This window comes from Schistocerca americana, chromosome 3 (genome assembly GCF_021461395.2).
Source record: "Schistocerca americana isolate TAMUIC-IGC-003095 chromosome 3, iqSchAmer2.1, whole genome shotgun sequence".
In the NCBI taxonomy this organism is placed as follows: Eukaryota; Metazoa; Arthropoda; class Insecta; order Orthoptera; family Acrididae; genus Schistocerca; species Schistocerca americana.
In genome coordinates, this window is record NC_060121.1 from 650827476 (window position 1) to 650842092 (window position 14617).

Below are 14617 nucleotides of genomic sequence, written 5' to 3' on the forward strand. Positions count from 1 at the left end.
GCACAACAAAAACACTGGTACACTTTGTAGCTTTTGGTGAAAGCCTTCTTCAGCAAAGAGAATGCATACACATCCACACAAGCAAGCACACCTCATGCACACTTGAGTGCTACCACAGGCAGCTCTGACCAAAATGACTCCTGTCTGTGCTAGTGGTCATGTGTGTATGAGGTTTGCTTGCTTGTGTGAATGTGTGTGTGTGCTTTTTTTGCTGAAGACAGCTTTGGATGAAGTCTATAATGTGTGACAGTCTTTTCATTGTGCTTGTCTGCAACTCAGTGGGTTATCTTTACAGCGAATAGCAATCTATCTTATTCCTAATACTGTAGGTATTTCAACCTGAAGTTCCTGTTGTTTGGTTAGCTATTAAAGTTATTCTTAGAAGAGAGAGAATTTGGAAACATGAAAAAAAAAAAAAATAATTAAAAGATAACTGTGCATACTCACAGTTGTTTTATGCAAAAGACTAACAGAAGACCAAAGCATTATCATACTTTAACTGAAGCGAATTAATTTATAACTGGAACCCAGAGGAAACCACCTACTTATTTGAGAGGAATTTCACTTGTATACCTACATCCATGTTCTTATAATATGTAGAGCTATGTGGTGTTACCAAGCTTTCATTATGTATTTGTTTGCATTCTATTAGAATATGTCAGTTACATCATCAAAAAATTGCAATTAATTCTTTCCAGCACATGTTGTATGTTGTGCAAAGGAAATATTAAAGGACTCCTGTTACTTTCAGATGCATTTGTACTTCCTCTCCACCAGTGCTACAGTGTTATCATGATCCAGAATTCCTGTTTAAAGCATATACTGGGTAGCACATCTAGGTTTATTCCACATACTGTGATTTCAAATATTTCAGAAACCACTAAAAATGCTAAAAGCAGATTTTCAACAAATGATTGAATTGCCAGGGCAAGTTTTTGTGGGGAGTTAATATACATTGTGTTTTATCCACTGATTGCTGAAAGAACATATTTTGAATGGACTGTGAACTTGTTTTATTGATACAAAAAAGAACTGTAGAAAAGGAATATAAATAAATGTTGCTCATTGTAACATGCAATTAAACTATAAATAAAAAAGAGCCATAAATATGTGAAATACGAATACTGCATAACTGGGCTGCTGCAGGTTCTGCCCTCATTTTCTAATATTTGTATGGTGACAAAAATTAACTGGAATGGCTTGGAAGTCATCTAACATGTTTAGTTAATTCCTCATTTATTTATATGTTAAATTTTCCTCTGAACCATAACAAGTTTCACATTATTGTTACCCTTTTTAAAGGGCTGTGCCATACAAAAAATAGTTGCTCTAGTGTATGTTATCACTTCTCAATCTTGCTTCAGTATTTTGAATTGTTCCAGAAATATTCAAGGCTATCTACTTTGGTTGTTCATTTTGTGTAACTGCTTGAGTACCAAGATGTAGCCTACGTTAATTTGTTCTGTTTTTGCACTTAGCTAGAGTTCAGAGTGTTTCTCTCACTTTCCACCTCTACCTTGCAGTGATGTCAGTGCTTTGGGCATTGTGCCAATGCCTTCTACTTGTAACATTAACATTCTGTTTGTTTTATTCCTTTCCACCTCATTTGAAGAAATTTGCTGTAAACAGTGGTAAGAGACACTTGATGAGCAACAGAGTAATTGCATGTAAAATATAATAAGTGCTGTGCTTTATTCATAGTAGTTGATCGTTCCACTTAAAACCAAGAAAGGGAAGCTCTATCTCTAATTGCAGATTTTCACTAATGAGAACTTTGTCAGGATGTCACATGTAAGTAGTTGCATGTGCCAAAAACATGACTGCTAGTGGCAGTAATGTGTGTGGTGTTTATGCCAGAAAAATGCTTTTTAGGAATTGTTTGTACAAATTTGTGTATGATGTGGCTGACTGTATCTCAGATAAAGATCCTGAATAAGTTCCTAAATGCAAGTGTAGTTTAAAATTTGTTACATATTTAAATGTGAATAATTCTTAAGCAAGTAATCAATATTAAGTTGAGTTCCTTAACATTGTTTATATGAATTTATTTGGCAATGTGATGGTAGAAATGTTAAAGGCTACCCTTAAAATTGTACTGAATCATAGATTAATTTTTGAAGATATTATGCTTCATTATTTCAAACATTGATATTGCAAATCTTTGTATCATAAACTGAAACAATATGGAGATTTTAAATTTGTATTTTTTAGAGGTGTCACAGTAATGTTTTTTTTTCACTCAACTAGCAATTTAACTGTGATAAGTCAGTGATAACTGATGTTAAATGCACTCAGTTTGCTAGTAAACAATGTGAAGTAGCCACTGAAGTATTTTGAAGAATAAGATTTTGGATAGAATTTGTGATTTAAAAATATGTCGTTACTCTAGAAAGATTTGAAAACAATGACTTATTTCAATAATAAAACTGCAATGGATGTTCTTGAAGTATCTCACTTATGAGAATTTTTTGAAACTCTACCCCCTGCACAGATTCCCAAAACAAACAACTTCTCCCTTACCGTATCTTACAACTGAGGTCTTCATTCGTCTGCTCTGATCTCTTTACATGATTTTCATTTTTGATGCTATGTTACATTTTTTTCATGACTGTATGCTGTATTCTTTTTCCCCCATCTGCACATATTGCCATGCTTTTATGCATTTTGCAGATTATAGTTCTTAAGACAGGTAGCTGCCTACTTTAGTGCATTTAAATGTCAGCTTTAACAGCATTTGAGTGCTAAATGCTGTATTCTGTCATTTACTTTCAACTTTTCTACTGCATAGAGTGTGCCTCTTTTCATTTATTTTTTTCTTTCTAGATTTATAATCTCACCTTTCTCTTTTTCTCCTTTCAAGACTCAGGACATCTGGCATCACAAGTTTTAGATTAATTGATAAGTTATCTGTACGATTGGTTATAACAGTGTGATGTGGTCATGACTTATCTAAAAAGTTCATCACTTCTTTTCAGTTACTACACCAAGCAAACTGGACTTTAATTCTGTAACACTTCTGAGTACAGGATACTTAACATTATTCTCAGACTCTTGTTGGTTTCTTCTGTTGGACTCTATATGTGATTTGATCAGCTCTGGAGTTGTTCTGTTATTTCATTTGTAAGTCTGTCAATAAATTCTGTTGTGATAAAGGGAAGGTTATAACAGTGCTATGTCACTGTTTGGTCAAAGTCTACACTGCAAGCATATTGCCAGTGCTAGCAACTGAAGAAGATAATGGAGTTAGTCAAAATATTGTGCACAAAAAGCAAACTGTCACATAGAGTGGAAATCCAGAAACACTCTGTTAAAAGATAAAAATGTCAAATGGTAAAAATAGATGTCCGCTGATGTGACACATTTTTGGAGATACTCCATACAGCATTATTAACTGCAATTTCTGCAATATTGATGTTTTTTGCAAAGTTTGTAGCAGTCTTTTTGTGATCTTTGAGAACATATTCCCAAAATTATTGTAACAATATGCATCTTTTGTCAGAGATGAAAGATATGGCACATTTGATGTATAACTTTTTTTCAATTCCAGTATCATTTTTTGGGAAAAATATAGTATTGTACATAAAGAGTTACGTAATTAGCTATTAAATAATTTTCACAAGCTAATTTATGATACAGTCATTAATTCACATGCCTCAAAACTAGCATTTGTATTTTTTAAGTTCATGTAATGAATATTTCATGCTATATATAGCAGTGCAAGTTCAAATTGAAATATATGGGGGCACTCAGAAGGCTCAGTTTCAACTGTGTTCTACAAATTTACACTCACATTGGTTTGTGGTAATGCATAGTAAAATCCATTGTTTTTTATTTCTTTTTGCTACATTTTTTCACATATGTTTGAGTTCGTATTCATGTATTCATACTTTTACTCAAGTAATAACTTTCTCAGATTTGCACTAATTTATTCTTTCTTTTCTTTGACTAAAATGTGACCTCATAGTTTGTCCTTGTTTCTATATGGGCTGTGCATTAGTGTTATATTATTTAAATCCTGTATCTACTAGGTGATAGCTGAAAAAACAATTACTTACAGTTGTATCAAAATGAGACGAAAGTCATAAGTATTCAGTTACTGGAGAAAGTTTTCTCTTTATTTTATAATTCTGATAAAGAGGCACTAATCATACCGCTACACCAAATCATATTCTTTGCCTCTGCTTATCCTCACAACAATTGAATGCCTTTCAGCTGGGGCCTGCACAGCCTGGATCCCCTCCCAAATTTTTTTAACTGACTTTCCTCCTCAAGAAAGAAGCTAATAGTTCCAAGAAATAATTTTTTTTCTACTTTTAAATGTGTCTATCAGCAATAATAGGAATTTTGCTTGCTTAAGAAGTGGCCAGCCAAGATGACATTGGTAGAGATATACACAGAGAATTTATAGGTATTCACTGAAAACAAAAACCAACAAACACTAAAAACAAAATACTTTCTTCAGAGAGCAAAGTTATGAATGACAGGTGTTAACATCACTTTTCACGAGGGGCCTATTAGATATTGGAAAAAATGATATAAAATTTCCTAATAGTATGTTTCTATATGGTTCACAGACAATGCCTAACCAATAGGAAATAAAAAAATTAAGCAAAGAAAAGTAATAAAATGCGCTATCAACACTGGTAGAGGATGCTAGTGAACCAGAAATAGTTGCAAATGTTCTTTATTCCAGTCTTCAGTCACAGAGGTGGCATGTTAAAAACATTGCTGGTTTCAACTGGAGACTACTTTGTGAGCAACATTTCTTTGCAATCAAATATGGCAAGAAAAACCTTTTCAAAAGTGGATCTTACTTTGGCTATTAATCCAGACTGAGGGACTATCACAGAACACTATTTAAATGTTTGTATTAGATATACACATCCATTTTTCCTTTCTGGTGATATTTCTCCAAAGTTCTTCTCAACTAAATACCGCAAATGGACCAAACTCTCGCTCTGCAACTGAAGTGTAAAGGTCAGGCATTAAATGACTGCAAGCAGTTAACAATAACATTATAACAAGGCACAAAGGAATTAATGACGTTTAACTGCTAGTGAGCATTGATTTACATCAGTGGGAAAATTTGAAAATTTGTGCCAGATTGCGATTCGAACCTGGATCTCCTGCTCACAAGGCAGATGTTCTGCCCACTAAGACATCTGGGCACAGTGGTCATTGCAACTGCACAGACTACCCTAGCACATCTCCCATCAGAACCAAATTCTCAACTTATGCACATGCTACTGAGACAGTATCCCTGTCCATTACTCTCATTACTTATGGCAGTTTAAACATGGTCTGCATCTGCACTGAAGGTACCATTAACCAGCCTCACCTTCATTATGTGTGTGGTATCAGTTCTTTCAGACATTTCAAAAAATTAAGGAAAGGGTGAATGGTTATTGTACTGACAAGAAGAATAAATATTTACTAAGCTACACTGACAAAATTGTCAAATAATTTGCGTTTGATGATGAATTGTGTACACATCCAGTTGCCCTATTCTATGTGACAAAATATACTAAGATTATACTCATATAAAAACGTTAATGTGAGTGCAATATCCATCCATCAGTAGGCTGCATGCATGTTGTGAGAAAACTGTGACTTTTGTGTTTTCTTCCTATAACGCATTCACTTAGTTTTTTGATGTTTCATATGCATGTGTCATAATCTAACATGAAGTACTAACTTCACTTTTGTGCAGTATGTGTATGTCTATGTACAGATAAAATTAAGGAGCTAACTCAAGAAAATGCTTTGTGTTCCAGTCCTTCAATCAAAAGATGAAAACAATAATGTCTGCAAGATCTCTAGGCCGTAAAAAGAAATAATAAGTGGTGGAACACTGTCTGCTATATTACAGATGAATCTAATATGACATTAAAGCTTTAAAATTTATACATTCTTATATTAAGAGCTACAGACGAGATACAAAGAAAAGAAACAAAACAACTGTTCTGAACTACTCTTCACAATTAATAAAATAATGAATGAAAAATACTAACTTGTTGGCTTGTAAAAGTAATGGCATCTAGCCTGCATAGATATAAGATTTTTCTCTGCCAATTTTATCAACTATTGTCCTTAACTTAACATAAGACCACTAATACAACCAATGATCTTTGTGACTTAAGAGAGGTGACTTTTTGTATAAAAGCATATATGTCTATACTGTTTTAACCGAATTTCTATATACAATTGCCAAGCATATCTCTACAGAGACTCTTTTTTCAGTAAAATGTAATTAAAGCAATAGGTGGTTACAGTGTGTAGTGTATCAAGTTTGATAACAGTAAGAAACATGATAACAATTTGATTAAAGTATTCATGAAACTTTAAAGCACATAACTCTTAACAGGAAACACAATTAGAATACTCTTTTCTGCATGGAAAATAAAAACAGATTTCATTATGTTAGACTTCGTTAATGTTTTTCATTCTCTATATTTGACACATGCAAAGATTTCATTATTCATCCAATAATTTACTGCTGAACTTACTTGTATGCAAGGAAACCATAATTTATTGAAACATAGCGGTGCTTTGTTGATAACGTTGAACTATTTAATTACACCTACAGATCTTTCATGTTCTAATTGATTTAGCCAGTGTTTGGTTCCTGTTTCCTAAAGAACTATGCAGATTCAAGCAGTAAGTAAATGCAAAAAGAGAGATTTACCAGACATCATCAGTGATGATTGTAGCATCAGAAAAATTTCATCAAATAAATGCTGGCCAGGTTACCTCTATGATGCTGTGTAGACACTTTTTTTGTTGGAAAGAGAAAGAGATACTGTACATTGGCAGGACTCAAGACTTGAGACATTCTCTATTCTCATCACTACTTAATTGACCACTTAAAAGGTAGCACATGTCATATATTTAGTGGAAATCATTTTCTCCATCTAAAAAAAGATGACAAATCTCTTCAAAAACTACTTAAATTCAAACATTTTCTGCTATTCAGTCTTTAATAGACTTCTTTTGTTTTAACAATACATTTAACCTTAAGCTCTACCTGAAGTCATTACAGCTAACTTTTGGCAGTTCTCAGGCAGTTAAAGTTGATGAATGGCAGTTTACTTAGATAATATATTAAATACTATTTATATTTATCTGAGAATTACATTATTCCCTTTCAAGAAGAACAAAAATACATACATTTCATGCTTTACATCCAAATAACACATTGTGGGGTAAAATAAAGGCACTAACATCATAGGTTACAAAATGTTATGAACTTTAATTAAAATATTCTTTTATTTTCTTTTCTTATTAAAGTTCATGAAATAGAGAAATTTGATGATATTATTTTAGAGTTTCTTCCATGTAACATAGCATTCACTTTCTCAGCACACAAACTAGGCACCTGCAGTAAATGGGACAAATCTATTATTATGATTTTGCAGTTTGACAACTAATATGTTTTAATCTAGGCAGAAATTGTAAACATTAGAATTAATTCGTACCATATTACATTATGAACACTGGATAATTAATGGCCATATGCTGCATTAACAATGGAAGTGATTTAAAAATGAAATACAAATAAGAATTTTGTATTTTTCCAGACTGATTGAACACTTGTAGTTGCATGTGCCCTGACACTTGCTACAGCATGAGAATGTATACTACTGATGTCAGAAACATTTAAATAAAAATACTTTTTCTTTTGATGATTTCGGCAAAATAGACTTAGTCTGAATTCTTCTGCACAAACATTGAATTTCATAGACAGTACGAAAATTATTTTGAGCTTTTACGTTGGACAATTTGCTTGCTCAGATTCCCTGCAATAACAATAAGGAGACTTAAATTTATGAGTCTAGCATATGGTAATCACAGTCCAAGAAGTTCCACAGGAATAAGTGGCAAGATGTTTTGTACATGGAAGGATCAGTTCGGGACTTGAGTACAGTACTGTGATTTTATTTTCTCCTATATAAATAATGATTCATTAAAAATATTCAGAATATTTTCTCAAGGTTTCACAGTCTCAAATCAAATGTTCCATGTCAAAGAACAAGAAAGATTGGAAACTATGAACAGGCCACATGGGACCATACTGTGGAGAAACTAATGAGATGTTTCAGGTATTTTTCATAGCTATGTACATGAGATTATTGAACTTTATGACTGACTGAAGACCATACATTATTTACTCATTTCTCTGGAGCTCTGATAATTTAAAAAAATTCTGGAGAATATATTTTTTCACGGATTTTAAAGAGCTAAAATGATATAAAAAAATCTAATTGGTATTGCAATGAAGAAAGATGTCTTAAAATTGTTTCACATAAGTCAGAAAAATGATAAAAGGTAATACATTCAAAAAAGTACAAAAAGATAACATTATGCACTTTTTGAATAGGTGTAAATATGATTCGTCATATAGGGAAAATTGACAGCCTGATGAAATTGTGTTTTGGTTTCTTACACTAAGTTTAGTTATCAGAGTTTGTATGAGTATTAGGTTGTAATATGTTTCAATAAATAGCAGCCCTTCATATTTGAATTTTAAATGTGATATAGTGTTTTTATTATTCATTTATTATTTCAAGAGGTATGACATCAAATGTGGCAATAGCTTACTCACAATAACATTTTAAGTAATTTACATAATATGAAATTATGATTACACAGAAAGTACAGCAAATGTTATATAGGAGAATGCATCAAAGCTCTTGCACACATGAAGTTCTTACGGTATGTTTCATAGTATAATCTTCAGTCTGTAAATTTTTTGTTTGTTTGAATGATAAACATAGTGCTTTGCATTTTATTTTACTATAGTCATTGTTTCTTTGGAATCTTTTATGCACTCTTGGATCTGTAAATGCAGTTTATATGTACTCATTTCACTCCTTCCAAAAAATATTGATACTTTTGCCATAGATTTGTAGATTATCCTTCTACTTTTAAGACAACTGGCATGAGAGCTGTTACATAACACATGGGAAATCACAAACCTTTATTGGTAGGATGTTGCTAATAAATGAGAAATGCACTGTCTCTTTCATAACATATATTTCTAAATAACATACTCAGTACTATAACTTCTTTTTGCCATCTCTTTCACACCTTCCTTTTGTCCATAATAGATGTGAACAAAAGGAATTTCAGCTAAGAAAATCTGGGTATTTATCATCTGTTATAGGCCCACTACTGCCAGTTTTTATGTCTGTAGGTAGGCAGTTCTATATAAATGGGCACATTTGACACACATTTTGACTTTTTCTTGATTACTCATTAAATACTTCAAATGTTCTGCAGAAGGGTCATATTATAGTTGATTTAGGACGAGTACTTCAAACAGCTCTATAAAGTGTAGCTGCTAGCTCATCCATTTTTAAAAGCATTGCGATATTGTAATTCTTGTTGGTGTAATGGCATTGACTTGTGAAGCTACTAAGTATTTAGACAATGCTTTAAGAGAGATGTAGACTAAGTGTGAAGTCCAAGAAATTTTTGCTTGTCTGCTATTTCATCTGCAGAACGTTAATATGGTACTTTTCTAGTTTACTAGAAATAGCTAATGGTCATTGCCCAGATAATTAGTTTTCTTTCTATTTGATTTACAATTCAACATCTTTCATGAAAGAGGGGAATCATGTCTTCATGTTAGACCTTACTTTTGGGTGATATGCAAATAAAGTTTTTACTCATTACATCTCTAATGGTCTATTTTTCAATACGAAATTATAATAGCACTTCATACCGATATGTTAGTGGAAGGCATGAATTTGAAAATATCCCTGTAATATATGACACACATCTCTACTTTTCACAAGCTTCTTGGTCCCCCAACATTAATATGAAATATAATTCGTATAGAAATTATAATACTTATATAATGCAAGAATTACTGTCTAATAACTTGTTGTGTAATTTTGTCACTGCCTGCTATGAAACTTTTTGCCTTATCAAAATAATAAATTGTAATAAAAGACAAATGCAATCATTTAAACCACATTACTAAATTTGATGACTGTGGCATATTTGCCATCTCAGTGCTTTGGTCGTAATGCTTATCTGTTTTCTCACTGAAGAAAAACCTGAATCAGTTTTTTTATTGGTGAGAGTGCACACAGCCAAAATTTGGTCACCAGTAGTTTTGTGAAAACGAGTTCTGCTTTGATATGAAATTAATTGTGGAAGCTTCAAGTGCTGTAGTTCACATAGATTAGAGAAATGGCTGAAAATTATATGGAATCCGTATGAAAATCCTTAAAATAAGTGCTGCGAAAAGTTAAATTATTTCCTTTGTATTCAATACTACTGGGTGGGGTATCAGAACTGTAATATCTTGATAAAATAATTTAAATCATCCAGTGTGGTACTAAAAAACGGAAATAACATAAAAATTAAATGAATAATATCTCAGACAACAAAATCTCAGTAGCAAACAGTACCATACTGAAGATTTACATTTCACCAACGTGTCTTTGCTCAGATACATTTTATAAGTATCAGATACATTTTATATGTACAACCCTTCAATTGTCAAAAACTCTATTTTAACACCTATGTGACTGTCAGCACCACACTGTTTCTCATTCATATATTATATCCATTTTTCATAGAATTATACACCACAATGATAAATCAGAACTCCAGGTTAAACTGTATCTGTGACTTTTTACTTCTGCATGATAATAATTTACATTTCTTTTGTAACTTTCCATTGAAGAATTGTGTTTAACATAGCAACAGTTTAAATAATACTGATTTACTTCAACATCCACAATTTTTTATGAAGATATTCATCTCACAAATGAGGAGAGAGCTACATATACTATACGATTATTTCTTAAATAGAAGTTGGAGCATTATACCAAGAGGGTACCCACCCTCCTCGTCCCCTAGGAACATCAAGCATTCCACTTCTGGTTGTGTTGTTGTTATTATTTAAGTTACTGTTGTTACCATTATCATTGTTGCCATTATCATTATCTAGGACAATAAATGCATGTCTTGCATTGTCACGTCTTATGTGACTACCACGACGTCGTGGAAGAGGTAGTGGTGATGAAGCACCTGTAACCAGAAGGCACAGAGGTATTACTTCCTTGCTGTACTGGTCTGCAATAAAAAATATCTTGTTAGAGCTTTTATAGTTCAGTTTATTGATTTACAGATTAAGTGTTCAAAGTTGGATTTTTGTTTCATTAATGAATTTTATTTTTGTGTTTCACATTACTTGCATTCATGGTACGGCCATAGGAATACAATCACTGTCAAGTCCTAGTTGTTAGTGCTCTTTTGATTCTAGTTTACATCTTTGTTTATTCCATGATCAAAACTGTGATCTAATTGACAAGGTATGGTAAGCCAAGAGGATAGTGACAGCAACAGCACTTGATCTAATAAAATAGTATGGTGTTAAACAGATTGCATTATTTAATCTTCACACAAAATTTGTAAGACAGTTTCTCAAAAACGGTTTTGTAAGATGTAAGTTAAAGTTTTTTTATGTGCCAGTATCACAAGATATTTACAAATTTAGCAATTATTTTAGGCACTCCGTTTCCACATCCTACCCCCATGAACCATGGACCTTGCCGTTGGTGGGGAGGCCTGCGTGCCTCAGCGATACAGATGGCCGTACCTTAGGTGCAACCACAATGGAGGGGTATCTGTTGAGATGCCAGACAAACGTGTGGTTCCTGAAGAGAGGCAGCTGCCTTTTCAGTAGTTGCAGGGGCAACTGTCTGGATGATTGACTGAACTGGCCCTGTAACACTAACCAAAACGGCTTTGCTGTGCTGGTACTGCAAACGGCTGGAAGCAAGGGGAAACTACAGCCGTAATTATTCCTGAGGGCATGCAGCTTTACTGTATGATTAAATGATGATGGCGTCCTCTTGGGTAAAATATAGCAATTATTTTAGGCACTCCGTTTCCACATACATGCAACTATGTTATTTGTTTATTATATTAATGGACATGTCACAACACTTTTCCTTTAAATAAAATTGTCTAAAATTGTCTGCACTAAGAGATAAACTCATAGGTATCTTTAATTTATTATCTGCGAATTCATTGTTTCCCTCAGAGAGTTCTGTTGCAAATGATGGAACTGTAGAAATCAAAAGCCTATATAATATGCTAAGTAATGGCTACCTATCATTGTAATTGATGTTTTGTTGTTGCTTTAGAGATCACTAGATGGTAGAACATTGTGTGTTAGAAAAATTACGGTTCTACGCTTAAATATCTAAATAGCAAGAATGGTCACCACAAGCGGAACAACATGCTAAAGAGATGAAAAGGTGCTGAAGTGAAACATTCATTACTATACAACTGAAGGGATAATTACCACACCCCAGTTGTATTGGACTTGCATACAGTGCCCTGTCTGACATGGTATCTATATCCTACTTTTTACTAATTATGTCAGAAAATCTCCAAATATTTAGAAAATGGCCAACAAACAGTAATAACAGTTGGTCAAAAGCGGCTGTTATTCTAGTCCTCTTGACTTGATCTAGCAAAATGTAGTAGGATCAGACTGACATCTCATCTCCCTTGAGTAAAATAGATTATCGGAGCCTGTATATCAATGAAAATAATCTATTTTTGAAAATGAGATGTAATTGGATGGATAAAAAAGTCTACTCACCAAGTGGTGGCAGTGGAACACACATGTTAAAAGGTATTACACCCTTCAGAGTCAGTGTCTTCTTCTTTTGGCTGAAGGGTTGAAAGGAAATGGATAGAGAGTGGAACAGTCACCCAGAATGTCAGGTCAGGGAGTCTTACTGGACAGGATGAGAAGGACAGTCTTTCCTAAGTTTCAGGAAAAGGGACATAGTCTGGAAATGTTGCGGAGACTTAACAGATCTGATGAGCACGAAAGACTTTCCTTCTCATCTCATCAGATAACTCTAGCCTGACTCGGAACTCTGGGTGACTTTTCCAAACTCTTTTCCTTTTCCTAAACTCACCAGTCCTTTTCCTTCACCCTTCTTTCTTCCCCTTCAACACTTCTGCCAGAAGAAGGAGCCTGGTACAGAATACCAACTGAAGAGACATTTAAGCCTCAGATACACATATAAAATATTACCAGACATTTGAATAGTGCAATTTGATACTAATTACTATGTGAATTACACAGCAGTTACTAACAGAGTCTAGTTAGAAGCTAAATCAAAAGCTCATGACTGCATCAGATTCAAGCATTCTTAATATTCAGACTCTGTAATTGTAGAAATATTTTTTTGTTGACACTGAAGCCACCAATTAGCTAAATTCTTTAATGACTACCAATGTTCACTAGAATTAATATTTGCCTCATATTCTATTTACAGTATATGCATTATTTTATCAAAGTTTGCAGTATAATAGGTCAGAAATGTAAAACACTTTCAACATCAATTGAAATTAAAGAGAAATTATGCAGTTATTGATTTCAAATGTAAACATATACTGATTATCAACCCTATCAATCATTTTTAACTATGTGACTAGTCTATTATTAAATGAAAGCATATTTAATTTGTGTCTTGAATTTATATTAGGAAAATGATGCAACTTGTATTTTGTTTATACATTAATGAAATGTAATTGCATTGTTAATTTCAACATATTATATTTTTTCACACTTCCAAACTGTTTATTTGACAAACTGCTTAAATATATTCATCAGGAAATAATGTACTTAAATTACACTGTCCACAGTTGATCTCTGTGAATTAATTTTCTATCGTAATTTTGTAAATTTGTATCTTAAACAATACTATTGATTGTTACTAAGTCACACAACAGCATTGTTGTTATGCAGATCGTAACCAGTCTTCAGAGAGTCTAGATGTTGTCAGTTTGTAACACCTGTTTTTCATTGCTGCACACCACCTACACAGTAATAAAGGAAGTCATTGCAACTCATGAACTTTCATTGATTTCCATAATGTGGCAAGGTCTCTCTTATTAAATTCTACCACCAAATTTATGTCACCAAAAAACTTTATTGATATTTTCATTCTCATCAGTTTGAGTTTAAATTTTCACTACAAGCACATCATGTTGTGAATTGTTTTATTATTCATTTTTGGTGAGACTACTCAAAGAGATTTCAAAGTGAACATTACTGTTTAGCGATTTTAAATAATTGTATTTACTCCCATTCCCAGCAGTATTGTTACAAGCCACTGGCTCTGAAAGCTTGCAAACTGTAATTCCTTTTATATGTTTGTTCTCCTGGTGCACTTGGTGAGTATATCTTTCATCTATCCAATTTCGTTAGAGCCTGTGTTACATTTACGTATGTACAAGATTCAGACAGAATCAATATGAAAAATATAGTAAGTGAATTGGTTCTGTAAATTATATGTGACTTTCAGTCATTTGATATTTATTTCTGCAGCTCTGGGTATTTGACTAGTATTTCTTTTACATGAAGATTGAGACATATTTGATTTCCAAAATATGATGGAAGTAGTAAGTTTATTCAATCCAACTGGTTTTGTGTAAAGTATCAGGCATCAGAGCAACAGAAATTCAAGCAGATGCCATGAAAGCTGTGTAGGACATTGGTTAGTTTAAGATACAACAACAGATTACTGAAGACTTTTTCAGCATGATGGAATTTAAAATGATATGAGACCACTAT

General features: G+C 33.0%; 1 protein-coding gene across 1 annotated transcript in view; it reads right to left on the minus strand.

Annotated features, from left to right (window-relative positions):
* Positions 1 to 10389: 10389 nt before the first annotated feature.
* LOC124606276 (serine/arginine repetitive matrix protein 1-like) overlaps positions 10390 to 14617 on the minus strand; it is a 208266-nt gene continuing 204038 nt past the window's right edge. Inside the window, exon 11 of the mRNA XM_047138256.1 lies at positions 10390 to 11043. Coding sequence (XP_046994212.1) covers positions 10817 to 11043 — 227 coding nt within the window. The 3' untranslated portion in view covers positions 10390 to 10816. The remainder of the gene's footprint in view (positions 11044 to 14617) is intronic.